Raw genomic sequence first — 27408 nt, forward strand, 5'->3', positions numbered from 1 at the left:
GATTCCTGGACCCCATCCAGTCTTACAGAATCTCTAGGAGAGTAATCTCTGAATAAGTAGTTTTTAAAGAGACTCCATGGAATTTTTTATGATTAGTTAAGTATGGAAATATAGCTGAAGTTAGAAATGCTACATCCACTTTAACCAGGAGGAAACTGAGACTCTGTAATTTAGATAAGGATACCAAAACAAATTAATTTTGGAGGCATAATTTAAAACATAGAATGATTCCAAAATTTGTCCTACCATGTTACATCTCTGAAGATCATGAGGTCAGACAAATTTGTAAATCTATAAAGAAAATTTTATACTATAGACAATCAGTCCCAGATTTGAGAGAGACCTTAAAATTGTGCAATTTCTTCCTCTGTTTAGGCCAGGGCAGTTGTACTTCACTAGTTGCAGAATTATGAAGGACTTCATAATTATATACAAGTGATAAAGGGCTCCAGCCACTGCTGCAAGTTCTGAGATACTGCTTTGTGAGCCTGGCATGAAAGTGTTTTGTTCTATATATTTTAAATTGGGGGATGGCTGAGAGCTGAACAAAGATAACTAGGAGCCAGGTAAACCACATCTTTTTGCTTTCTCTTGGTATCACCACTATATGGAAAAGGTTAGCTTGCCCCATTCACTCCATGATCAATCATGTCACAGTTGAGAACATGGTCTATATTCAAAGTGAAAAAGTCCCTAGAATATCCTTTCTGCTTAATAATATACAGAGAACAGAATGAAGCAACCAAAGTTAGAGAGCACATGTCTTTATTTCATATAATTATTGTTTCTTCAGATTTTTTATACATTAGAGAAACTAATGAACCATTGTGAGAAATCTATCATTCCTAATCATTTGTAATCCAGGGAGTATCAGTAGATATTCTCTTGGCTTTGAATGTGTGCATCAAAGATTTTTTTTTTACCTTTCTTATCTTTAAAATAAATATGTGGAAAATGTACTCAAATATTTTCCATGGGGTGCACAGTTTTAGCTACTTTAATGGAGTCAATTTCCAGATTCTCAATTTGCATGGTTATTTGTTCTTAAAATTGTCCAGGAATATGCCTGAGTTTGTGAGAGCTTTTTTTTTTTTTTCATTTTGTCAGTAAAAATTAAAAAAAAAAAAACCCTCAACATATTCCAAGTTTTACATTGGCCAAAGGAACAAGAACTGTTTTGTATGTCAAACAAAAATAAAATCTTGAATTCTTATTTTAATAAATATATTATTAATGAGTTGTCTTAAACTCTCTTTCCTTAGCTTATCTTTATTAAGTAACACTTAACCCCCATTGAAAATTCTGATGCAAACATTCAAAATAGTGGTGGTGATTTGTATATGTCAAAATTTAGCTTAATAATTTCCACATTATTTTTTAAGAAAAAAATGCTTATGGGTATATATCTTGTGATTAATTTTAGGATCAGTAAATAATAAGTAGTTAAAAGATATTTTATTGAATCATATAATATTACTATGAACTAAATCTTATAAAATGCTTAACATTAGGTATCACATTTTTAAATAAAACAAATTTAAACACATGCCAAAAATTTTTTAGATCTCCAATGGATGAGATTATGTTCTTCAAATTTGTCTTAGGATTAATAGGGAAAATATGCAGATCACTGAACTAGTTGTTAAAAGTATCTGGGTCATAGTTGTTGTTCAATAATTAAAATTTGAATCAATATTTATCAGCTAAACTGATACCGAAGCAGCTGCCTTCATGAACCTTTATGAACACATCATGAAATATCTGAACTTTTCCCCTCAGATTTAATGTGGCTTAGGCCTCTTGGCCTGATGTTCATGAATGCACAAAGATGCATAAAATACACCTCTAACCCCTAGAGGTAATTGAAGATATAGGAAAAGATATGATTACACAGCCTTTGGCAGACAGTATACAACTGCACATGGCCAGATTGAATTCTAGGTCCCTGCACCTTCCAAGGTTGCAATTTTACTGTTTGATTTCAAAATGACCACCTTAAGGGTATTGTACTTTGTGTGTTTGTGGAAATATACTTCTACCATGTGGAATAGCATAAAGGGAAATTAATGTTTTCTCTGAGGATTTGCGGCAATACAATCTGATCTGGTTTCCCAAATGTAGTTGCCAACCTTTGTTGGGTTCCCAGAACCCCCAATATGTTCCTACCCTCAGCCCTTTGCTGTTACCTCTCTCTGTCCACTCAAATGTTATTTTTTCCCACAGCTGGGTTGTCCCCTGCAGGCTTCTTCTGCTTGACCAATTGATGACGTTTTTCTGGCTCCAGAAAACTTCCAAGAGATTGTTACAAACAGTGCTCGCGGGGACAAGGATTGTCCCTATTAAAACAACAACAACAAAACTAGGGCGGTCTTGCAAGCATCCGGATGGGTGGCCATCCCACATGAACACTGTGTGATGTTTCTCTCTTCTTTTTTGGTCCCTCCTCATCATTAAACAGCTAATCATTACACAGAACAATATCATTATTTTGAAAACTTAGGAACTAAACAGGTTCTAGCCATAGACAAAGTTCTATTCAGGGCTCAGTGCTGTTGAGATATCTGAAACAATTTTCCTCATCTCATTATTCTTGGGGATCTGATTACTTTGCTGCATGTGCAAATTCTAAGGGACAAGCAGTTGCTGAAAAATAAGAATAAATTAAATCCTAAATGTAAGCCTTGAATTACTAGGTATTTTTTACCTGCAGTTTTTTTTTTTTGTTGTTGTTGTTGTTATTATTCTTTTTAGGTTTACATGACATACATGATGGTAGAACGTATTTTGATATATTATACATACGTGGAGTACAACTTCCCATTCTTGTGGTTGTACATGATTTGGAGTTTCACTATTCATGTATTCATATATGCACACAGGAAAGTTATGTTTGATTCAGTCTATTGTCTTGAGAATAACTGGAGAAATAAAGATCAATTACTTCAAATGAAATGGATCAACTACATTTCATTTTACTTTGCTTATTAGAATATCATTTAATTATCATGATTTGCATGGTTAGCATCTACTTTTAACTCTGATTTACACTGAGTTTAAATGGACATAAAACTATTGTCAAGAAATGGAATGAGAAATGTTGTTTACAGCGTTGTCAGAGATTCCCGCCAGTATTCTGTCTTTCCAACAGCTGCAGCAGGACATGCTGTTGGTATTAGAAAGAGATGTGGCCAAGCTTATTTCTCTAATCTCTAAATCTGGCACATAGGACTCCACTCAATCACCTTTGTCTCTATGAATGTCAGGCCCTCCCTAGGAAAGGCTCTGTCATGACACACTGGGACCTAAAAGCCAGGACAGGGCTCAGAATCCCCCAGTTCTCTGCCACTGAGTGCATTACTTGATTCTCTTTTGCTTCATTGCTAAAATTTTGAATAATGACTTCAAACTAACACAGAGGAAATGGACTTAAAAGAAATACTTTCTACTGAAAAGAAGTGCTAATTTCTGATAGACTTTATTTTCAAGCTGTGCCCAATGTGTTCTCTCTTTTTTTAGTTCATGTCATGGTTGTAATGATCACTAGCACTGCTATTTATGGAAACCACATTATTTTTAGCCTGGAAGGGGGGGGGTTGGACAAACTTTGTTTTTTTGGCCTGATCGAAGGCAGCTCTCATACATTCTTAATTTATGGCTAATCTTCTGCTATTATTACGTGTCCCAAATTAATTTTTCTTCTCACTGTGATCAAGGCTGGTTAACGGGTTATTTTGCATGAAGCTAAATTTCTCTGGATATTTACAAGGCAGAATTCATGATTTAATTGTGGGATGTTTTAGCAGGGACATATGTTCTGAAGTCTTCCCCTAACTCTTTCACTTAAATTTCATTCTTTCACATAGACCATCACTGATCCTCAGACAAAAAAAGAAAAGTTATCTAATCTCTTCACCTATAGTCCAAGTAAAATGAACAGCCATAAAGTCAATTCTTATAGCAAGTGAAAAAAAAATCAGCCTTTTTATTCACTTCTAAAATAAGTTCCAGATGAACATGATGTTTGATTTTGTTAAGTGAAAATTTAGTGCTCAAACTCACTTTGTCTTTATTTTGTGCTGGGGAGAAAATCCTTGAGTGCTTTACCCTGAACTATATTGCCAACCTACTTTATTTTGAGATAGTTTATTTTGCTAAGTTGCTGAGGCTGGCCTGGAACTTGTGATCCTCCTGCCTCTGCCTCCCAAATCTTTGAGATGACAGGTTTTTGCCACAGTACCTGGCTCAAACTCATTTTTGTCACAAAACCATCATCAGATGGGACCACATTACAGCCTTTGGAGGACAAACTAAAGGAAAATAAGGATTTTTCCACATGGAATTTTCTTTTTTATTTAAAGAGAGAGAGAGAGAGAGGGGGGGGGAGGGAGGGGGAGAGAGGGAGAGAGGGAATTTTTTAATATTTATTTTTTAGTTTTTGGCAGATACAACATCTTTGTTTGTATGTGGTGCTGAGGATCAAACCCAGGCCACACTCATGCCAGGCGAGCATGCTACCACTTGAGCCACATCCCCAGCCCCCATATAGAATTTCCTAAATGCCAACTTTATTAACATACATAGTTCCCATCAAGTGGTCCATTCATTGCCACTCTCATTGACTCCTCCAAGTCTCTCCTAAAAGACTGTTAACCCTGTGCCTGCCTCCCTGGCTCCTAGGGTCTCTCTCTCACTGTCCTGTGGTGATACCATTCCCACACACTTTAAGGGGATTTTCAGGCAAAAAACCAAGCCCTTGTAATTTTTGAGTTGAAAATGCCTTGTTTAAAGATCTTTACTGAAAAATAATGCATTAATGCTGATAACATGAGAATTTTAATTAATGGATTAGATCTGCACTTTCTCATAGTTTTCTTAAGCTCATGGCTATGCAAAATCAAACAAACAAATGAACAAAAGCCTTGTGGCTGAGCAAATTTGTGCCAGGGGACACTGATTTTTGAAAGTGAGTATGCCTCCAAATATCACTTCTTTTACCAAAAACTTGCTTCTATCAATTTATTCTATTCATTCTTGTTTTTATTCATCTATGAAAATTGTTTATTGGAGCCAGGAGTTTTAAGCATACTAGAAGATGTGTAATATAACTTTGCATTTAAATTATCAAAATTTACTTTTTGAAATTTTCCAAAAAATCCCCCCTAGAATTTATGTTCTGGGATTCAATGCCAAGTACAAGTTCACAACATTCATAATGTTTTACTTTTAAAAAGAGTTCCTAAGTATTGTCTTTGCCTGGGTCTTTTTGACTTTATCCTAAATAAAATATGTTGACACATAATAAAACTACATATCCTCTAATATATTTTCTGTCTTAGACAAAATGGAATTCTCTCTCAAAAATTAGGTTTTGAGACTTTTACTGTAATCCCATTTAAGTAAGACTACTGTGCATATCACTTTTTCAATGTCATCTGCATCAATTATTTGTCACTTCAATATTTTCCATGTCTCATCAACCGAAAATGGGAAAAAGATGATGCCCCTTTACAATTTTCTGCATAAACAAACTGCTACTTTTAGCAAAAACAACTTTCTTTCTACCATTTAGACTATTGTTGAGGGATGGAGCCAAGTACTCTTCTATATTTGGAATCATCTGATGATTTGTTGTTGGAGTTGTAAATAGCACGTGATGTATTAGGGGGCACGTGTTTATTTCCATTGAAAGAACATGGCCTATTTTTGAGGGAGGAAAGAAACTTGTAAGACATCAAATGTTTCTTGCAAAACAATTTGGTGAAATAAATGTAAATGAATCAGAAACATGTGAATTGTATTTCAATTCGAATTACTGGTTTTAAATAGGAAGGGGTGAAGTGCTTGAGGGAAAGAGTGTGGTAGGGCGGTAGGGAGGGTGGGAGGGGACATTTGTTTTGTTTTCATCAGTCTTGGATTCTTGAAACATGGCTTGTACTATGAATTCAACTTCATTCAGATTGTGTGAAGTCTAATGATGGACTTGCAGAGCGGGCTAATAATATGTGAACTCATTTTACAGCTCTATCTGATTTCAATTGTAATGTGTGCATTCAACATGGCCACTGTGCAATTCTTTACAATCCCTTTGATTTGCAGCTCGTCTTTTTTCTGTGTAATGCTTTTAAGGGTTAACCCGTCATTGTAATGATGAGCAAATATATTGTTTCACCCAAAATCACACATAAACTTCATCTTTAGTTCCTCTTTCTAACTGAATATGATCAGAATCAAAAGGAAAATATGTAGGGGATGAATGTGTCCACATATATTCATGAGATGGACCGGGGAAGAAAATGTACTGGAAGAATGGAGAGTGAAAGAGGACAAGGGGAAAACAGGGACAGCAGAATGATCAATGAATACCACGTTAGGCTATCAAATCTAATATTATGGCATCCAGTCACACTAAGTATTTGAGAGTTACAAAAAAATTATCCATATCTTCATTTTCATAGTATATATGTTTGCTTAAAAATAGGCACATGGCTTTTGAAAAAAATATTTTGTATTTTTCAATTAAAAGTAATGTATTACTCTAAAAATCAGGAAAAAATTTCACCTAAAATAAATAGTCTTACAAATAAGTTTCTCTGTCTTAAAATATGAGTAAGTTTGATTGGTATGACATTAAAATCTCAGAAAACAGGGTTATTTTAGATGTTTCCAAATTTTCAATTGGCAAGGAGCATGTAACTGGTATACACACATATACACACACACATACCAATTATATATTGACAAATACATATATTGTGTGTGTATATATATGTATGTATATATATATACATACACATAAACACAAATATATATATATATATATATATATATGAGATATTATCCAACACTGCTTATGTAGCTTTCAGAATATACCACTTGGCAGAGAAAGTCTTTTTCACATGAATCGAGGATGTAGTACCCATAGTCTATTGTGGTCAAGAGGGTGCTTTTTTGCTTCCTGAGATTGTGCTGGTGCAACCCATGTCAGGCATCTCTCTGGTTACTCAGAACACTACTGCCAGTCATAGGAAGCAGCAGGAATGAGGATTCTGCTCCTTGGTTTATCTGTAGCCCTAAGTTCATTGTTTCAGACTATTCTGGAAGTACTTCTCCTTTTTGCTTTTCACAGGCAGGGACTGTGAGGACTTGCTCTTAAAGTATTTGTTCCCTAACTGGACAGGAGTTGAGCATCAGCTTCTAGGACATTCCTTTGTTGTTTCACTACCTTCCCCATCTTACATTAACGGATGAAAATTGGAGAGACTGGGATAACTATTTCATGTGTACTAATTAATGAAAATACAACATTATGGCTGTTTCTGAGTCCTCAAAGTCACTCTTAAGAGTTTCACCAATTGGCACAAAGTATAAATCTTAACCCCAAAATTGGATCAGTGAGAATGCATAAATAGTGTCACCTTCATCCTTGTTACCATCAACCATCAATAGTTATAAAGTTTTCAATTAAGTGTCACTATGGAGGGTCTCTGTTCCAAACATTTTTACAATGGTATATTTCTTTTCAGCAGGGAAGTATTGGGATTTAGTTTCCATGATGATTTGGTACACTTATAAGACCATAAGGGTAACAGGACCTCATCCTTTGTTTTTTGTGTTGTTCCACTGTTTGTGTTGCAGGCCTATCCTTGTAGCAGTGATAAGGAATGTGAAGTTGGGAGATACTGCCATAGTCCTCATCAAGGGTCATCAGCCTGCATGGCATGTCGGAGGAAAAAGAAGCGCTGTCATAGAGATGGCATGTGTTGCCCTGGTAACCGCTGCAATAATGGTAAATGATGGCACTGAGTGTTCGTGGGCCTCTATGGTTTTCATGTAAGAATATTGTCTTACAAGTTAGTTTTTTTTTAATCCCTGAGTACCAGGTATTGAACCCCAGGGGCTCTTAATTACTGAGCCACATCTCCAGCCTTCTTTTATTTTAATTTTTTAAATTTTGAGCCTCCCTAAATTGCTGAGGTTGGTTTTGAACTTGCAATCCTTCTGCCTCAGCCACCCAAACAACTGTAATGACAGGTGTGTGCCACTGTGCCCATCTTAGTCTAACTTTTTACTCAGACTTCTGAATACCTGTGCTTTAGGTAGTATAAGATTACCTGGATTACCTCTGAAATCTTAGTTTCTCTGGGTTCTGACCACCATCTATATTTTCTGCTGTTTGCTGATCTAGGATATTGCAAAAATGGAACTGCCACGTAGATAGATAGATATTCTGTTCTGCCAAGCACATAAGCAAATACGTGCAAAAAAGCAAAAGAAGGTGGTAAACTGCTGTAATTTAGTAAAGCAGTTGCGAGTCCTTCTTCCAGCTTCATGCCAGTTCCTGGTTTAGTTCTTATGTTGAAGATGTCATGTGGCATGGTGACAAAATTCCTCCAAAAATAGACTTGAGATTCTATCCCCTAGCCTGAATTCGTCCAATTTCAATGAAGTTAGAAGTAGACAATGCAGCATTAATAATTAAATGAAGAATCATAACACATAAAAATATTAAGTAATAGCAGAAGGTAGTTAGAAACATATAATTTGTCATACATAATAACAGAGTCCAGCTCATATCACTATGCATACTCTGACCTCTAGCATAGACCTACTCTGTGTACCTTGCACAGAAAGTAAGTGGAGAAAGAGCTTATACCATTAGAGAAGTTTGCAGTTTAGACAGAGATTGTATTGTTAATAACAACAACAGCAACAACAAAAACAACCCTGAGTCCCCAAGGGGGTCATCTGGTCAGATGATTTTAAAAACATGATAACTAACATTAATTTAATTTTTAGCAGATAACTTCAGCATTTTGCATATATTTACTGTAACTCAGTGAAGTTAATTCTGTTTTTATTCTTTCTAAAAAAAATCTTTTGTAGTTATCAGTGGAAAACATGCCTTTATTTTATTTGTTTATTTCTGTGTGGTGCTGAGGATTGAACCCAGTATGTGACTTGTGCTAGGCAAGTTCTCTGCCACTGAGCTATAGCCCCAGCCCCCAATTCTGTTTTTATTCTCATTTTTGTCCAAGGTTACTTGGGTCTTGAAGGAGATAACATTAAAATTAAGAAAGCCTGGCTCTAGGGCCAAAGTATGCTATACCCAACCTTAGTAAATAAGTGAATGAATGAATGAATGAATGAGTGAGTGAGTGAATATGCAGAGAGACAGATAGAATTTATAGAACTGAGCTGTTTTAAACGTCTGCATTCTATCTCCAGGCATCTGCATCCCGGTCACTGAGAGCATCTTAACTCCTCACATCCCAGCTCTGGATGGCACTAGGCATAGAGACCGAGGCCATGGTCATTATTCAAACCATGACTTGGGATGGCAGAATCTTGGAAGACCACACACCAAGATGTCACATATAAAAGGTAGGGTCTATCTGTACCTCTGTGCTTCCTTTTTCTTGTTTCAATAAATAAGTAAAAGAAAACTATAAGTGATTAATTTCATTGATTTCAGAAAAAAGTAACAGCAAGTTTTAAAATGAATTCATTCTTATTTTTGAGGATGCTAGAGTTTCTTTAGCAATCTTAAATTGTTTGAAAATAAATATTATGAAAATCATAGTACCCTGATGATTCAGATCATTTTCGAAGCAGGCCTTCCTTTTAATATGAAATTTAGGAGAAATATTCTATACAAACATACATAAAAAAATAATGAAAAAGCCTTTGCTGCTACGTGATTAAATCACTAAGCTTATGAGTCATTTTCTCACCTTTGCAGATTCAGGAATATCATTTCACTAAGCAACCATATGATATGCTATTTATAAACCAACTTATCCCAAATTATTGATTTACTTTGGGATTTTGTATGGCCATATGATCCCCTTCCTTGCATCAGAATACTTTGGAAACCTAGTTGCTTGGAAAGTATGAAATTCTTGAGATTGAATGACTAATAGCAAAATTTTGAAAACTCGAATCCCTAAGCTTTCAATATTCATTATAAAATGAAGCATTTCTAAAGAATATTCTGTGGAGTACCCCCTTTCAAAATGTTACTGAACAAAAGAGCCCTAGGTATAAAAGAATTTCATAATAATATATCTTCCCCCTTCTGGGACATTTATAATAAACATGGGTATACCAAAGTCTCTGAGAAATCTAGCAATGAGAAAACCTGGTTTTAACTTTTTAAACACAGTATTTCTATAGTTTGACCACAAAACACTTTCCTGTTTTGTAGACCTAGTATCCCAGAGACTATCTGATCCATTAGTCTGACTCAGTCTGTTAATGACCACATGGATGGTGCTAAACATATTGACAAATAATCCCCCTTCAGTTATCTTTTTCTACACTCATTGAGGTCTTATTTTCTTTCCCTGTTTCTGTTCCAACAAATCCATTTACTGTTACATCTGAATCTTTCTTGATTCTAACAGATATATATTTCACTGTACAGTAGTTCAAAATTATTAATCATTTTTATTTAATAATATATGAAATTTTTTGAATGGCAAATAGAAATCTTAGGTCGAAATAGCAAATGAGTTGTTCCCAGATCTCACAGTGGGACTAGCTGCATCTTGGATAACAGATAACCCTTCAGACGTGGAGATGACTTCACTATGTCCTGTGATCCCCTTCTGCACTGCTACCTGTTTCAGTGGAAAACAGATTGGTCTGTCCATATCGGTCTTATCTGTGACTGCTTTTGCAAAGCAACAATAAGTGTAACTGATGTGATTCTGCAATCTGTATATGGGGTAAAAATGGGAGTTCATAACCCACTTGAATCAAAGTGTGAAATATGATATATCAAGAACTATGTAATGTTTTGAACAACCAACAATAAAAAAAAATAGAGCTGGGGAGTGTGACAGAGATCATATGGCCTCAAAACCCTAATGTATTTACAATATGGCACTTTACAGAAAAGTTTGCCAACCCCTGCTTTATATGGATTACGGATCAATTCAACCATGATGTATGGGTGGGCTATTCGCTGACTTCTGGATACAATACTAAGATTTGTATTTCCACATGTTCTTATAAGGGGTCCTTGGTTGCCCCTTGGAGCCTGTTTGCTCTCAGATGGATTAACTGCCCTTTCTCTGCTCTGCTCTGTGTCGCAGCTCTTTGTAGACTGCATTGCCTGGGCTCTCTGTCAGATTCACCTGGCTCATTGAGCCAACATATTCTCCCATTTTTACTGCTTCAGGTAGTATTTCTGGCAGGGCTGTGTCTCCTTGTCGCTTTAGCTCCTGACAGGTAGGCCTGTTAGGATGCCAGCCTTGGCTAGCATCTGAATCCAGCCTCTGGATTCTGACATCACCTCCTCCTTTGGTTCAACCAGCCTAAATGTGGTAGTAGCAGCTTCTCACCGTCTTCTGGCGATTCTTAGCTCAACCATTACTGTGTGACCAATTCTATGCATAAAATATCTTCTGGTTTGAACACTCAAAGTTTCTGTTTTCCTGACTGTAATTGATAAGTAAGAGGAGTCCCTGAGCATATCAGCCTTCTCCTTGAATCAGAAGTTTGTTCTGATCTGTCAAGAAGAACAAACTTCCTTTGTGGATCTCAAAGTTAGTTTGAGATCGGTTATTTTACATTTTTGTCACTTACCCTCTAGGAAAAAAAATAGTCAATGATCAGGGAACTATCTAAAAGTAGGCCATCGTAGAGTAAAGGGGAGATGAAGCACAATCCTGGCTAATCATTAAGTTTTATATCCAAATAGCAAATAATGGAAATAGACAATAATGGATTTATATGAGCACAGGTAGAGACAAGATGGTATAAATCCAAGACTTTTCATTGTAAATTGTATAAGATACTATAAGTATTTTATGTGCTTCAGATTGCAAAGTGATATCTTTTGGTGGTGGTCTCTGCAGGGCATGAAGGAGACCCCTGCCTGCGATCATCAGACTGCATTGAAGGGTTCTGCTGTGCTCGTCACTTCTGGACCAAAATCTGCAAACCAGTGCTCCATCAGGGCGAAGTCTGTACCAAACAGCGAAAAAAGGGTTCTCATGGGCTGGAAATTTTCCAGCGGTGTGACTGTGCAAAAGGCTTGTCTTGCAAAGTGTGGAAGGATGCCACCTACTCTTCCAAAGCCAGACTCCACGTGTGTCAGAAAATCTGATCACCACTGAGGAAAATCACCACTAGCAGACTGTGAATTCATGTATTTAACGCATTATGGCATGGTGGAAAATAAAGTTCGGAATGCATAAGAATGGTGTAGATGACGAAGGTGATAAGAATATAGACCACAGAAAGAAAGAAAGGAAAGAGGACTGAATGAATTGGAAGGGTGTCAAACTCAGCGCAACCAGCAGGCTTCCATTATGCAACTTGTTTATGTAAATAATGTACACAGTTGTGAAAATGCTATTAATAAGGAAAAAAGCACATAGTGGAAATTACTGAATTCCATATGAATTTCCAAGAGTTTAGGTTGTGCTGGAGGAGAGAGTTCCTTCAGGTTGGTGATTGCCTATAAAAATAACCTAAAATCCACATTTCTTTTCAAAGTTCTAGTTTAACAAAATACTCCCAGTTTACATTGATGTATAAGTTCTAAAACACGAAAAGAATTGATAAACAGGAATTGAAAACATAAAGCAGAGTTAATTTGCAAGAGAATCACTTTTTAATTTGCTACTCTACTTCGAATGCTCAACTAAAGGCCTTGAGTAGACAAAGAAAAAAAAAAGCAAATTATTTCAAAATAACGCCAGATCTTTCATCAAGGTCTTTGGAAAAAACAAACTTGTTCTTCCTCAAACTGCTTATTTACATTGTTTTCAAAAATTTAACTTCACTTGTAATTAATAAGAACTGATATAAAATAAAAAACAGTTCCTTAATATGATCTGTCTTGCAGCAATATGGCATAATGAATCCCACTTTTATGTATAATTAAATGCACAAATAAAAAACAGTTCCTTGATTCTGAAGGAATGACATGGCATCTCTCTTGATTGTATAAGATTCCTACCCTGAGTACATTTGGTTTTCCAAACTGTATCCATTAGTTGTGACTAGTGCAATAAATGCACAGAGAAGAGTTTTCACAGATTGCAAAATGTTTAAAGATATCCAAAATATGTGGGAAATGAAGCTAATGGAGACATCATTATTTTGAAAAGTTTGACACACTCTAAGTTTTGATAGTATTAGATTGATAAATATGGTTCTTTTTTTACATGCTTTGCAAAGGACTAGAGTGAAGCTGATAATAGGGACTTGAGTAATATCTATATTGCACTGAAGCACAGTAAAGAAATGAGGAAAGCTTTGTCAATTGTCCAGCTTTGGGCAACACATAGATCTATATAAATATACATCATATGTCTGAAGCACAAGCTGACTTTGTTTCATCTTTGAAACCAGAGACTGCAAACCTACATGGAACTTCTCCATGGGATTCTCCATTAGAATCCTTACTATGCAGATGAGTTCAGTGTGAATTCACTTGCCTTTCCTATCCTCAAAATATTTATTTTATATTTTTGAGGTACTAAAAGAATCTTAATTATGAGTATGTCACAGAATTGACTCATGAGGTAGACAGTGCATGAGGTTCCTTGTCCTCTTAAGCTTCTAATCAACCAATAAACCATCTGATTTTGCTACCTAATTTTTCTGCACCAACCTCTCTCTGCAACAGCCTTTTATTGCCAAAGATATAGTATCTGGTTTTGCAGCCACTGAGGTTTGAAAAAAAGTAATAACCTGTAAAATCTACATATTGCTAACCTATAGAAACCACAGTTCTAAATTCTTCGAAACCACTTTGCTACTTTTATTTTTAACCAGTTCTAAATATTATGTCTACAGCATAAAAGGAAGAAAGTTATCTTATAGTTGTTATTTTAAACTATTATAGACTGAAAGTCACACCTTAATTTTCTTTTACTTAAACCCCACCTGCAATCTCAAATTTAAGTTCTCCTGGTAGAAATTGAATCTGAACATGGATATCTACTAAGAATTTCAGCTTCCCACACACATTTACTAGGATGATGAAGACTTACATTTTCTGCACGTCTGCAAAAACTAAAATTATAAGCTAATTTATCCAAGAGCCAAATTTTGTGTCAACAAGTTATATAAGCTTAGTGACATGAAAATGGAACATTTCAGTCAAACATTTCCTATATAGCAATTACATTTACAATCTGGTTTCTGCATTATTTCCCTTATGTTCACCCTTTCAAAATTATTATTTGAAGTAATTTATTTACAGGAAATGTTAATGAGATGTATTTTCTTATAGAGATATTTCTTACAGAAAGCTTTGTAGCAGAATATATTTGCAGCTGTTGACTTTGTAATTTAGGGAAATGTATAATAAGATAAATATATTAAAATTTTCTCTCCAAAAAAATTGAATTCAAATTTCCTTGTGTTTTGCTTATGGGGAAAATTCTCATGGATCCATAATTTTCATGGTTTAACTGTATTTGGTCTGACTCTGTATCCTGAGTGGGAATTCTTTGGATGATATCACCATGAGGTGATCCAAGGCAGTTTACTATTACTGAGGTAGTTCATTTCATGCTAAGACAGTGGTAATTGTAGGAAAGTTAATTTTTACTTAAATAAAAGTATTCCAGTTTGTGATTTCCACTCATTTATTCTTCTTTTGGAACTCTTTGGAACAAGGAATCTACAAACTTTTCCTAAATGCTTGAAGATAGACAGCATCTTCCTCATAATCTTCTCTGGGCTAAAATTTTCCAAAGTGGAGGTGCCATCATGCTTAGGGATTGGTTCATTTCCATACAGCACAAAGAAGCTACAAGATGTCTCTATATGTGGATGGTGATAGACTAAGTAAGGGCCTTGATGAATTCAAATTCACTTCCTGGGAAATAGTTCTTGCCTCTGCTTTCTGAACCTAGAGATATCAGGAGGGTTTGACCAACAATACTCATCAATTATGAGACCAAGAATAGTTGTAAAAACCATGATTTATTAGAAATGCCAATGATCTAGAGATGTAGAGATTAAACATTCTGTAACACAGTGGGGTAAATTAAGTGTAGCCGTGGAGCTAAAACAGTCCCATAGCTACAGGTAAGAGTTGAAGATACCTCAAGCATTGCTGAGGTAAGTTCCACATCATTTTAAAGAGTCAGTTAGGACTTTCCTAGTTATTTGTTTTATCAAATTAAAAACATCAGCTCTACACTACGGGAGTTTCCCTATAAAATTTACAATATGGAAGGGGAGGACAGAATGACACACTTCATTCTGGCAGTTAGCACCAAAGAAGAAGTCATGGGGAAGAGGCTGAAGTGTGTAATTCTCCATTCAAGAACCTTGTTCCAATTTCTACCAAACTAGACAATTTCTATTATATAAGAGAAACAAGGAAGGGATGCAGGTCAACCAAGATTATTATTCCACTCCACATTTAACTAACATGAAGGATTAGAAAAGAAGGACTGGTCCTTCCCACACAAATACATCATTCTCCAGATAATTTTTAAGTCAATATATAACCATTTGTTTATGATGAAGGTTGAGTTTGAATCACTTTTTTTTAAATCAATTTTTAAGTCAATACATAACCATTTGTTTATGATGAAGATTGGGTTAGAATCAGTACATAGCTGATGAGATCTCATCAGCTATCTACTGGAACAGTCTATGGTTTGAATAATATTTGCGTCCCCTGAAATGTTTGTAGGGAATGTGATCCCCCTGATGATGGTATTGGAAAATGGTCTAGATTTTTAAGAGGTGGTGATTAGCAGGAGGTCCTTAGATCATTGGAGGTATGTACTCAGAAGGGATGGGGGACCCCAGTCTTTCTCGCTGCTCCTGGTTGGAGATCTAATCACTTGCTTGGTCCCATGATTGTTATCCATGTCATGAGGTAATATACCCAATAGGTAGGTTATACCCTTACCATATAACCTTCTTATACCATTGGAACTTTCAGCTTGTAGAACCACAAATTTAATAAGTCCCTTTTCTTCATGCATATCTTGTGTCAAGTATTTCTTTATAGTAATGGCAAGCTGACTAACACAGATTGTCTCTCAAAAGATCATCCTCTCACAGCCAATCACTCCTTCTTGTGTATCTTCTCAGGACCAGCGGGACAAAATTTAGATTTTTGTCCCCAATGATTTGCAAAATGGGTAAAAACAAATAGCATATTACTTAAATCACCTCCAAGACCTTTTTCTTTTTAACCAGTCTGGAAAATAATTCCTCTTTCTTTTTACCATTTCAATTATGTCTGTCATATTATCTAATTTATCCTGCTAAAGATTCTTGAGTGAAAATAAATGACACGTTGAGTATTTGATAATATAATATAAAAATTCATTTATAGAATAAAATCCCAATAATATAGAAATGTCCCTCATTTGAATATAACTCTTCCTCTATTGACAATTATGTAAGGAGAAACTGAACTACAAAAATGAAATCTTTTTGCACATTAAAGTCAAAATAAGTTGAGGTCCAAAGGAATTAAAGTCTGTAATTGTTATCTTTCTCTTTTAAATGAATCCAAAGGAATCAAAATTCAAAAGCTTCCATTTGGGGGCTACTATATTCTTTCATTATTCCATAGTCTTCTCTGTCTCAACAAGAGGAGTTCTGGTACTTCTGTGAGCTGGAACTCCTTTGGCAACAATGCCTGGACAGTCTCTTACTGGGCTGAGTACAGGTTCCATAGGGCCTCAGAAAGTTTGACAACAATATCTGATATCGCTCACCTTAACAAAGTACAGTAGATGTGTAGGACCCAAAAAATTATGCAAAAGATGCTACCACATTTAATCTCTTGTTCTTAGAGCAGATATGTTAAGCAAATTGCTATTGATACACATAAGACTTAGTATTACCAAAACCATAACAGAAATGCACAGAATCCAAGTGAAGCAAGACAGATGGAGAAAAATCTAAACCAGATATGTGGAATCTGTGGCCTATGAACTTAAGCTTACTTGGGAAAAACGTTCCATCAAGAAGTTAAATATGGCACTGTTATTTCAACATGGTAGTGTGGGTGAATACTCCACCTGTGCATTCTGTCTCTTTTTACGGGACGAGTGGTAGTGGAGGTTTTACTCCTTTCATGTACAACTGGTCAAGTTTAGAAATTCATCATGGCATTAGCCTCATTTTTCTTTTACATACCTAGCATATGCAACTGCCACTAGTGCTTAATTGAGAATAGGCTCTGTCCAGTGATGTGGCTTCCACAGTCTCTTAGAAGCTAGCATTTTGTAGGTCTGTGTCACAGTGTGATTTCTATTGCTTCATGCTGTGTGGAATTATTTACTCCCTCTTCCCTGCACTTGTTCTCATTGTAGAAGGACATCAACAGATTCCTGAGCCAAGATTGCGACTGATATTAGCAAAGGATACACTTCTAAAAGCCCAGAAGTTACTCATGCTCTGATTTAAAATATGTTCCATGTCCCCTGCAAATGGGTTGGGAACTTGGTCCTCAAGCTGTGGTAAGGACCTTTAAGAGGTAGAGTTTAGTGGGAAGTCCTTAGCTCAGTGGGGGCATGCCTTCAGAAGGGGTTGTATGAAACCTGTCATCTTCTCAGCTTCCTGGTCTGAAATGTGCTCACTATGACAGGTGGTCCTGCCTGACGAGTTCCCATTTGCCATTAAGTCTTTATCAGAACTGAGCTAATGCAAGTACCATAGCCTTGAAGCTCCCACACTGTGGGCTAAATAAATCTTTTATCTTTGTGAAGTTCATACTTCAAGCATTTTGTTGTAATAATGCAAAATATATTAATACAACTCCTAACTTACATTTCTTCACTTAGCATGTTCACCAAGCACCTATTACATGCTAAGAAACTTTGTAGACACAGTGGGTAAAAGCAGAGAATCAAATCATCGAAATTCATGCTCTCATTTTTACACTTCAGTTATTTTTTAGCACAGTGGATGGAAAAGAGAAAGCTAAATAGCAAACAAATCAATACTATAGTTGACAGAGTTGAGCACTGTAAAGAAGACTGAAGCAGGATAAAGGAGAATAAAGGAATGGTTAGTGTTATTTTAGATACTCTAGTCAGTCTAGTCTTAAAGAAGGCAGGATTTGAGCTGAAACTTGAGCAAACTAAGGGGTTAGCAATGCAAATGTCTAGAGAATCAGCAACCCAGGCAGAAGAAGATAAAGGCAAAAACTTGACAATGGGTACAATTTGATGGTGCAGAATGGAATGGCAAGAATGAGGAAAGAGAGACACAGGACAGGCCTGAAGAAGGAGCTGGGTCAGATTGTGTAGAACCTTATTGACAATCCTGTTTTATTTTGAAAGATGTATAGAGTAGGCAGAGCCTTTTGATCTGGGGAGCAGCATAAACTGACTTATGTTTTCTAACAATCACACATGCTGCTGTGTGAAGGATAGATATTTGGGCATCTGGGCAGGAGCCTCTGGTGACTTGGAGTAGGGAGGGATGGTAGAGACACTGGGACATGTCTGGACTTTGGGTATGTTGGCGATAGATCCAACTTAATTTGCTGTTGGAATAGGTAAAGGCTGTGAAATTAAAAAAAAGGGGGGGGGGAGTCTAAGTATAGCATGACAACAGGAGCACAGGAAGGTAAATTTCTGACAAGAAAAGTTTAAAAGAAATCTCTTTTTTGCATAGTGTCCTTTTATTTTAAAGGAAGAATTGTCCTCAGCAGAATACCAAAATTTTTTTACAAGTTTGCCCTCAATGTTTCACCAGCCATCTTGAGATCTTAAGAAGGAATTCTGTGAAGAAGAGATTGCATCCGCAAAAAGAGTTTGTTGGCTGCACTAGGAGAAGAGGTTTTGAAGTGTAGGAATGAGAGGACCGCAGGATGGTGTGCAGAAGAGAACCGAGGGAGCAGAGAGACTGAGCAAAGTTTCAGGAGGGAGTACTAGAAAGAGATGCATCAGTGGAATGCTGGAAGTCATAAAAGGTGCTAATAAGAGGCTTCAATTTGATACAGATGTCAAAGGGTGTCAAGGAAAACTGACAGGAAGAGAATAGTTGACTCACAGCAGTAGGTTTAGAAAATTACTTTAGCAAAGGGTGTAGCTCAGGCAAAGCTCCCATTGACATTGGGCCAATGAGATGCATTAAAGGCCTATTTGTCAAAGCCAGTCATGCTTCTCTTTGAGTATTAAGTAATCATATAAGATAGGGCCTGGGAATTCTAAAGGAATAACAGTATGCATGTAATGGAAGCACTTGCATAAGAAATGCACTTGCCATCATACTTCTCATACATACGTCATGGATACCACAGCACACAACCTTTTAAAATTTCCTGGGGTCAACATTTCTTATAGATGCCATGGACTTGTTTTATTTGCTCCACACCTCCCCACTTCACTGCACCTGCTTCACCAGTCATCATTCTGTGTTTAATGGCCAGTCAGCCTCCAGGGCCTCATAACAGATGGAGAACATCGGATCAGCTAGCACATGTAAGATATTCTCAGTCCTACTTAAGCTTTTCAGACAGACCTTGAAATAGAGATGCTTTTGTCTTCCATTTCTTTTTCTACCTTGTCTATCATTCATTCCAGCTGTGTTCTCATCTGTTCCAATAGTTATTGATTCTGTGCCCAGTTGTATGCCATACTTAAAGCTGCTTTAGATAACATGAAGACCAAGTAACATCTATGGAGCTCCCCTGGTAATGTTCAAGCTGTTTAACATGTGTCCGTGCCTTATAACTTCCCAAGTGATGTTGGCTTTTATAATTCCTAAGAGGAACACACAGAGAAACTCCATTGCATATATTTCAAGGAACCTTGAATTTTCTATTGGGAATAAACTTCCAAGTACGCCAGAGGATTCAATTTGGAACCATGAAAATCAATGTTAGCTGTGGAGGAATGTGGAGATGTTGTACAAAATATTTCTTTAAAAAAAGGGGGGGGGATATGTTCAACATCTCTAGCAATTAGAGGAATGTGAATCAAAACTACATTGAGATTTCATCTCAGTCCAGTCATAATGGCAATTATCAAGAATACAAGCAACAATAAATGTTATGAGGATGTGGGGGAAAAGGTACACTCATATATTGCTAGTGGGACTGCAAATTGGTGAACCACTATGGAAAACAGTATGGATATTCCTCAGAAAACTTGGAATGGATCCACAATTTTACCCAGTTATTCCCCTCCTCAGTTTAGACCCAAAAGACTTAAAATCAGAATACTACAGTGACACAGCCACATCAATGTTTAAGCAGCTCAATTCACAATAGCTAAACTATGGAACCAACTTGGTTTCTCCAACTTAAAGAAGAATGAAATTATGGCATTTGCAGGTGAATGGATAGAATTAGAGAACATCATGCTAAGTTAAATGAGCCAATCCCAAAGAACCACATATTTCTGATATGATAAGGGGAGAAGCTAGGGGAAAATAGAGGTACTTTGGATTTGACAGAGAGGAGTGAAGTTAAGAAGGAGGAGGGGGTATGGGGGTAAGAAGAATAGTATTGGACATTATTACCCTATGTGTATATGTGATTACATGGCCAGTATAACTCGACACCATGTGCAACCAGAAGAATGAGAAGTTATACTCCATTTATGTAAAATGTGTCAAAACATATTCTGTTGACGTGCATAACTAATTAGAAGAAATAAAAAATAAAAGGGGTAAAGACAACTTATAGTGCTCAGGATCTATTTCTTTAAAAATTATGAAGTTGCTCAAAATACTATTTCAAGTTAGAAGAGAATAGATATCTGTTATTTCATCGGGGGGTGGGGGGGGGCCGGGAGAAAGCACCCCAGGAAAGCACTACTCAGTGTTAGGTTTAGGATAGGTTGAAAAGATTGACCAACTGGAAGAAAGGGGCAGGTGAAGGCAAGAAAATGTTCATGGAAATGACATTGGTCAATTTATATTATTCCACAATGAATCCCACCATTCTGTACAATTCAATACACCAATAAAAATATGGAAAAAAAGTTTATAGAGCAGGAGTCATGGAATTTCCTCTTAGAAAAACAGTTTCGTTAGCCTTGAATTAAGACAAATAAAGGAACTTCCTAGAATTAATTCAATGAAAACTTAACTTTTAGGAGTGAAGGCATTACAGAAAAGCCAGTGATTTAGGGACTATCCAAACAATACTGTTCTAGTCCAATATTCTTTTGGGACTCTTTGGATCATTTTACTGAGAATCTAGCTCTTATTTTGTCAGTTGCCAAGAAATATTGTTCCTAAGAATTCTCCTGTAGGATACAAACATAATAGTAATGATAATAATCTTATTTATTGAGATTTTTGCTTTGCCTCAGAGTGCCATCAAATGTGTTTCCACACTTTATTTCTTACAATAAACTTGTAACTCCTGTCTCTTTTAAAATGTATACTATGTGCCAGGTGCTGGCTTACTGGTAACTCTGTATCATCATGGGTCACTCTTTATGGCAGCCACTCTATAGCCAAGAGGAAAGGAGTCAGGATTTGAGGCTGTGACAGCCTGGGGCCCTCGTTTGCACTCTTAAACATTAGTATATGCTGCTGTCATTAACTGTTCCTTTATAATGTGGGGTACTCTAGAGCTTTTTGCTGACACAGAGTTTATGAGAATTAGAACAGAGAATAACAGCTATCTTTGGTAATCACTTACGCGCTACAATCTTTTTGGATTCCTTCCTAAATCACTTCCCTAACTTTCTCCAAAAGCACAATAACTAGTGCTGAAATCATGGCCTAATATATCACTTTCTCCCCCAGCAGATATTTCTCCCTGTTAGTTTCTTTTTAGGGGACAAATTCCCCTATTAGTTGGATGATGTTAATAAGAATGTTTCATGGATATGTAACATTCTGCAGGTTATAATTATTTGATATGTGGGCAATTTGAAGGTGATTCAAAAGCTCAAAATTGGGCTGGGGTTTGTGGCTCAGTGGTAGAGTGCTTGCCTAGCACATGTAAGGCGCAGGGTTTGATCCTCAGTACCACATAAAAGTAAATAAATAAAATAAAGGTATTGTGACCAACTACATACACACACACACATATTTATGTATATATAAAAGGATAAAAGCTCAACATTTTACTAAGTGAATAAGAAGAGGAATGGGTTTTTTCAAAAAAAAAGACATGGGGAGTATGTGGTTGGAATTAGCCTTAGTATAATTAACACACTGATAGCAATCAAAATGCCAATCTACCCCAACTCACATTCTGCTGTGAAAACAGAGGTCAGAGTAGAAAGTGAACCACCATTTCTTTGAAAAAAAATTTTTTTAAAGTCAGTTTAAAATTCTGACCTTTTACTTTATTCTTTGCCCCTTACCAAAACACTATTTCTGTTATAATAATATACGTAATTACTAAACATGATGAAAATGTTCATCAATCTCTATTTTTAAATGTCCAATCACCTGGGATGGAAATATAAATATAGACTCAACAAAAGGACTGGCCAAGGTCACTGGGGGTCAGAGAAATAGAGGTGGAGGTTTGCCCAAACCATGACCAGTAAGCTTTCACTTCATACCTGTGCTTGTTTGTTGACCTAGTTTTCTTATGTACTTTTAAGAAATATTACTATTTTTTTTATTTCTTTGTGTAGTGTGGTATAATGAAGTTTATAAGCTTCTGGAAGATATCGATTACTTATATGACAAAGGCTTTGCTAATGTCATCAACTCATTGTGTTCAGGTCCTTAAAGAGGAAAGTGATGCTGATTATTGGTCATTAAAAAACAACATGGATATGAAGAGTAATTTTTACCAAATTATGACATGTTCTCTGGAACAATTTTTTTTTCTTTTAAACAAATCAACAACTTGAATAAAAAAATGCATAATGATTATAATTTACTAGCAATAAGCAAGTTTAAAGAAAATGATTGTAACTTTTTACTGATTTTAAGCAGTTTGTAATTGTTTCCATATAAATGGCCCAAGTTGGAGAGATCTTTATTGCTTACTGGATTGATATAATTATTAATGTTGTAATATATCTGAAATCATTTATGTTTGAAATACAAATAATATATTAAAAAATTTAAAAGGTACCTGATTGTGCTGGATGTTCTCTGTTTGTCCTCCTGTGTCCCTGGAGATTATCTGCTGTACACTGCTTCAGTGGTCGGGCTCCCTATACCTTTAGCTCCTCACTGGGTTTGTCCAAACAGAGACACCTGAGGAAGCTCTCACAATGAGGACACAGAGCTCAGTGGATGTATCCTCTTGGCTCTTGCACTGACTCTGTGTCTTTTGGCAGAGGCTGTATTTCTGCACCCAGGCTGTGGATTGGGAGAGCAGCTGTTCTGGGTTTCAGGAGAAGCCCCTTCAGGTGGTAATGCCTATAGATCCTAGTCCAGGGCTGCAACATTCCTGTTGCCTTTTCCTAACCCTGCTGACACCGTCATAAGGAGTCCCTTCATCCATCTCCCCTCAGTCACCCTGCCACTGTCTGTCACCTGTGTCCTCCCAAGACTGGACTGATACTTGACCTGTTAATCTGATTTTCCTTCTCACTGTTATTTGCAATCGGTGAGAGTCGGGATGTAACAGCGTAACAATGGTAAGTGATCAGAGTCAGGGCTTCATCTGGCTTTCAAACACGCTCACTTTTGTTGTCAGAGGACTGGCTTGTATACTGACTCTAGGAAAAATTTAATTATTTACCAACACTTAAAAAATGGAAAAGTTCATTGTATAAGATGTGGATTTTTCGATTCTCCTGAAAAGTGAAGCAAAGCAAAACAAAACAAAAAACACTCCAAATTCTAGGAAGATTCTGGTTTGAAGTTCTGTTTATGGATAATCCACTGGTGCTAAGAGAGCTAGAGTTCTCTTACTTTTTAGTTTCCATCACTCCCTGATGTTTTGTATATTCATTCCCCTGCCTTACCACCTTTTTTTTTTCCTTCAAGTGTAAGCTTTTTCTTCTTAAACATTAAGGGGAAAAATTAATTGCCATACATTCCTCACCTACAAGTACTCCACAACCTCCCATTCTCCTAGGATAGCCTGTAAGTCTGGCATGACCTGGTTCATCACTTTGACCTGTTTCCTATCTCTCCCATTTTCTCTTGCTCCACTCCGAACAAGTTTATTTTCTTTCCTCTGTTCCTTGAACTCACCAGGCTTGCTTCATCAAACTCATCTCTTCTTTGCTCTTCCAACCTGGTATAGTTTCCACAAACACATCTCTACTCTAATGTCATGACTGGCTTCCTGAGGATAATCCTGTGTTAACCTTTGTAAAAGGTCCTGGGTCTAAAGCCCGAAGGTCTCCATTTTGACAGAAGAATCTAGTATTGTGCATAGGATTCCAGTATTTTGTCCTGATCTTTCTTTCTTCTGGCTTTTTGACATTTTTAAAAATTTCCAGTTCCACTACTTCCCAGACTCATCTACCAGTGAATTCATAAATTGTAGCAGCAAGTGAACTAACACTGTATGACCTCAGTATGGTCCAGATTGTGAATACTGCTTCAGCCCTGGGATTAAGGGGTATAAGACTTATTGTGCAGTATGAAAACCAGATGGTGTTATTTTAATTAGAGAAATGGGGGTTCTTAATCAGGGAAGGTGCACTAACAAAGCCAGGATATATCATCATGACCATTAAAAAAATCGACAAAGAATCACAAAACCATTACTTTAGAATATCCTTGAAATTTTTCTGTAGAAATGTTTCCATTAACATGTACTTGTAAGCCTTTTCCAAAATTCCTTCCAAAATCTTTTCTATTTTTTTCCAGTTCTTTCAATGAAGAGCAAAAAATATAAATGACTTTAAAAGCACATAAACATAGAGTTTGATGCTTCATTTTTGTGTGTGTGTGTGTATGTGTATTCCATTTGCATAAGGTGTGTTTTTCTCAAAAATAAATAAAATTAAAGACAAATCCTCCCCTTGGAACCATTACCCTCAAAAGATTCCTACGAGAAACGTGAAATTTAATTTGGGAAGGATGAATGGAACAATCTGGTCCCATAAGTAGTGCAATATACTTAGCTCCACTCCAATCATTTTAATAACTCACACCCACTCTTTATCCTTTTCACTTGCCTGTGTTTTAGCACTTCTATGTATATCTCTAGAGACCTGAGCATTCTTTCCATGTTTCTGACACTTGTGCTTATACTTATTGGGGCTGATCCTCTCTCCTCCATTAGACTTTAAATTTATGGTGCACCAAGAACTTTATAACTCCCTGCTTCACTTAGTAGCCCCGCAGCTGAAGACTTGCCTCCCCCTCAAACTTTCTCCTAGACCCTCTGACCCCTGGTGAGCTTTTCCTCCTTCGAAATTCATATTGCATTTTTCACTGAACTCCACTCCACAGTCCTTTGCAGTAATAACGTTGACTGAGCACTTGTTATATGACACATGCTTTTCTCTGCATTTAATATATATTACTTAGTTTAATGCTCACCATAACTGTGCATCAGATACAGCCTTTATGCCAGTTCAATACACCAGATTTGAGTATTTTTCTCAAGTCATTGTCAGCAAATGCTAGAATCCACTCAAGTTTCTGAATTTGGAGACCTTTTCCTTAGCCATTTTTCTTGATCACATTCCACAATTTCCCATCTACAGATGGTCCTTGACTTTCCATGGTTTGACATAAGATTTTTCCATTTTACCATGGTGCAAAAGCAACATGCATTCAACAGAAATTAGACTTTGAGTTTTGAAATTTGATCTTTGGTGATATGGAGTCGGACACTTTCTCGCAATGCTGGGCAGTGGTAGTGAGAGGCAACTCCTGGTGGATTGCATCATCATGGGGGTAAATGACAAACACTCTATGGGGAACTGTGTTGCTAAACTGTGATGGTCAGTAGACTAGGAGTATTAAATGCATTTTATTTTCTGATATAGAGGCTCTCAACCACTGAGCCACATCCTCAGTAGTCTATTTAGAGACAGGGTCTCACTGAGTTGCTTAGCGCCTCAGTTTGCCTCAGCCTCCCAAGTTGCTGGGATTACAGGCATGCGCCACCACACCCAGCCTAAATACATTTTTGACTTACAATATTTTCAAATTATGATGGGTTTACCAGTATATGTAACTTTATCCTTAAATTAAAGAGCATCTGTATGCATTCATGTCTATTTTCACTTATTAATTATATCTTTATAAATTATTTTAGTCTTAGCCAAATGTCGAATTATACTCAGCCCTTACAATGCCCAGTTCTATACTCTAGTAGACACTCAGTACACATATCTTAATGAATTCATAAACTGTAATTGGAATTTAGCAGTCTAGATGATCATCTCTACAGTCCTACACTAGCAAACTTCACTGAATAGGGACAAGTTTATATGATCTGTGAAAGTTATGCATTAATATTTGGAGGTCATTGCAGTATTCCAAGTAAATGGATTTATGCTATCTAAATTGAGATAATTATTTTCAGAATCCAATAAAAAACAAAGCTGAACTTCCAAAAGCTTCCTTACACCAACATGACCAGACCACTATTTCTTTCTGCTATATAATGAGTGAGAGTTTAACAAAGATGTACTTCACTTTGAATGATGCTGTAGAGAGAAACAAGAATCCCAGGACAGAGAAGAGAAAAGTAACCACCATTTACTGAGTCTTTCTTATTGCTTAAGTTTCACTGGTGCTTTAAACTTCTAAAAGTGTGTTTTAAGGCAACTCAAACAAGTCAGTCATAGGAAACCAGGATATCTGTTACTTCCTTTGTCTTTATGCAGGAGTCTTAGAACTGTCTGGTGTCAACAAACAGACTCTAGGGTGTTCAAAAACATTGTGAAGATTTTGTGTGTCCATTATGTGGAAGTGAGAAGGTTCATAGTTTTCATCAGTTCCTCAAAGGGGCTTTGACAAATAGCCTCAAAACCAGAGGACAATGGGATCTATTACACTCCCAATGATTACAATTCATCATAAGTTACCCCAGTTGTTTGTTTTATTCATCATCAGACAGAATCACTAATATCAAACTATGCAAAGGAAATGTTTCAGGAAAGTGGAAACAAAAAAGAAATGGTTCATACATTTAAAATCTGTCCTCGGGACCCTTACATCATCAACAATGATGGGGGTCCCCTGAAGTGCTTCTGTTTAAGTTAGCTCTACTAATATTTACCGAGGTAGCATTTGAGACGATTTTTTTTGAAACAGAAAAATTTTAAGGTAAGCAGATATAGCATACATTCCACTGACCCTCAGGGTGACAGTACCACTGCATGCCACTTGTCCTCTGGGAAGCTCTTCCATACCATGATGAAAGAGTGGGAATGTAAAGGCCATCAAGGATTTGAATAAAAATGATTTCCATCTTACAGACCCTCAAAGGACCTGAGGGTCTCTCATGTATTCTTAGGTCCCATTTTGAGAACTGTTGCTTTAGAGAAACTAGAATCTTACAATTAGTGTTATTCAAAATTTCTAGCATTTGGAAAGATAAGATCCAATTATGAG

General features: G+C 36.5%; 1 protein-coding gene and 1 long non-coding RNA gene across 2 annotated transcripts in view; one reads left to right on the forward strand and one right to left on the reverse strand.

Moving 5' to 3' along the window:
• Dkk2 (dickkopf Wnt signaling pathway inhibitor 2) overlaps nt 1-14604 on the forward strand; it is a 97937-nt gene extending 83333 nt beyond the window's left edge. The window contains exons 2-4 of the mRNA XM_005340713.5: nt 7636-7786; nt 9226-9381; nt 11862-14604. Of these exons, the coding sequence (XP_005340770.2) occupies nt 7636-7786; nt 9226-9381; nt 11862-12112 (558 nt within the window). The 3' untranslated portion in view covers nt 12113-14604. The remainder of the gene's footprint in view (nt 1-7635; nt 7787-9225; nt 9382-11861) is intronic.
• Nucleotides 1-24347, reverse strand: part of LOC110597047 (uncharacterized) — a 114660-nt gene extending 90313 nt beyond the window's left edge. The window contains exon 1 of the long non-coding RNA XR_013426039.1: nt 23006-24347. This is a non-coding gene — a long non-coding RNA (uncharacterized LOC110597047). The remainder of the gene's footprint in view (nt 1-23005) is intronic.
• Nucleotides 24348-27408: the final 3061 nt, after the last annotated feature.

The sequence above is a fragment of the Ictidomys tridecemlineatus genome, chromosome 9 (genome assembly GCF_052094955.1).
Source record: "Ictidomys tridecemlineatus isolate mIctTri1 chromosome 9, mIctTri1.hap1, whole genome shotgun sequence".
NCBI classification, from domain to species: domain Eukaryota; kingdom Metazoa; phylum Chordata; class Mammalia; order Rodentia; family Sciuridae; genus Ictidomys; species Ictidomys tridecemlineatus.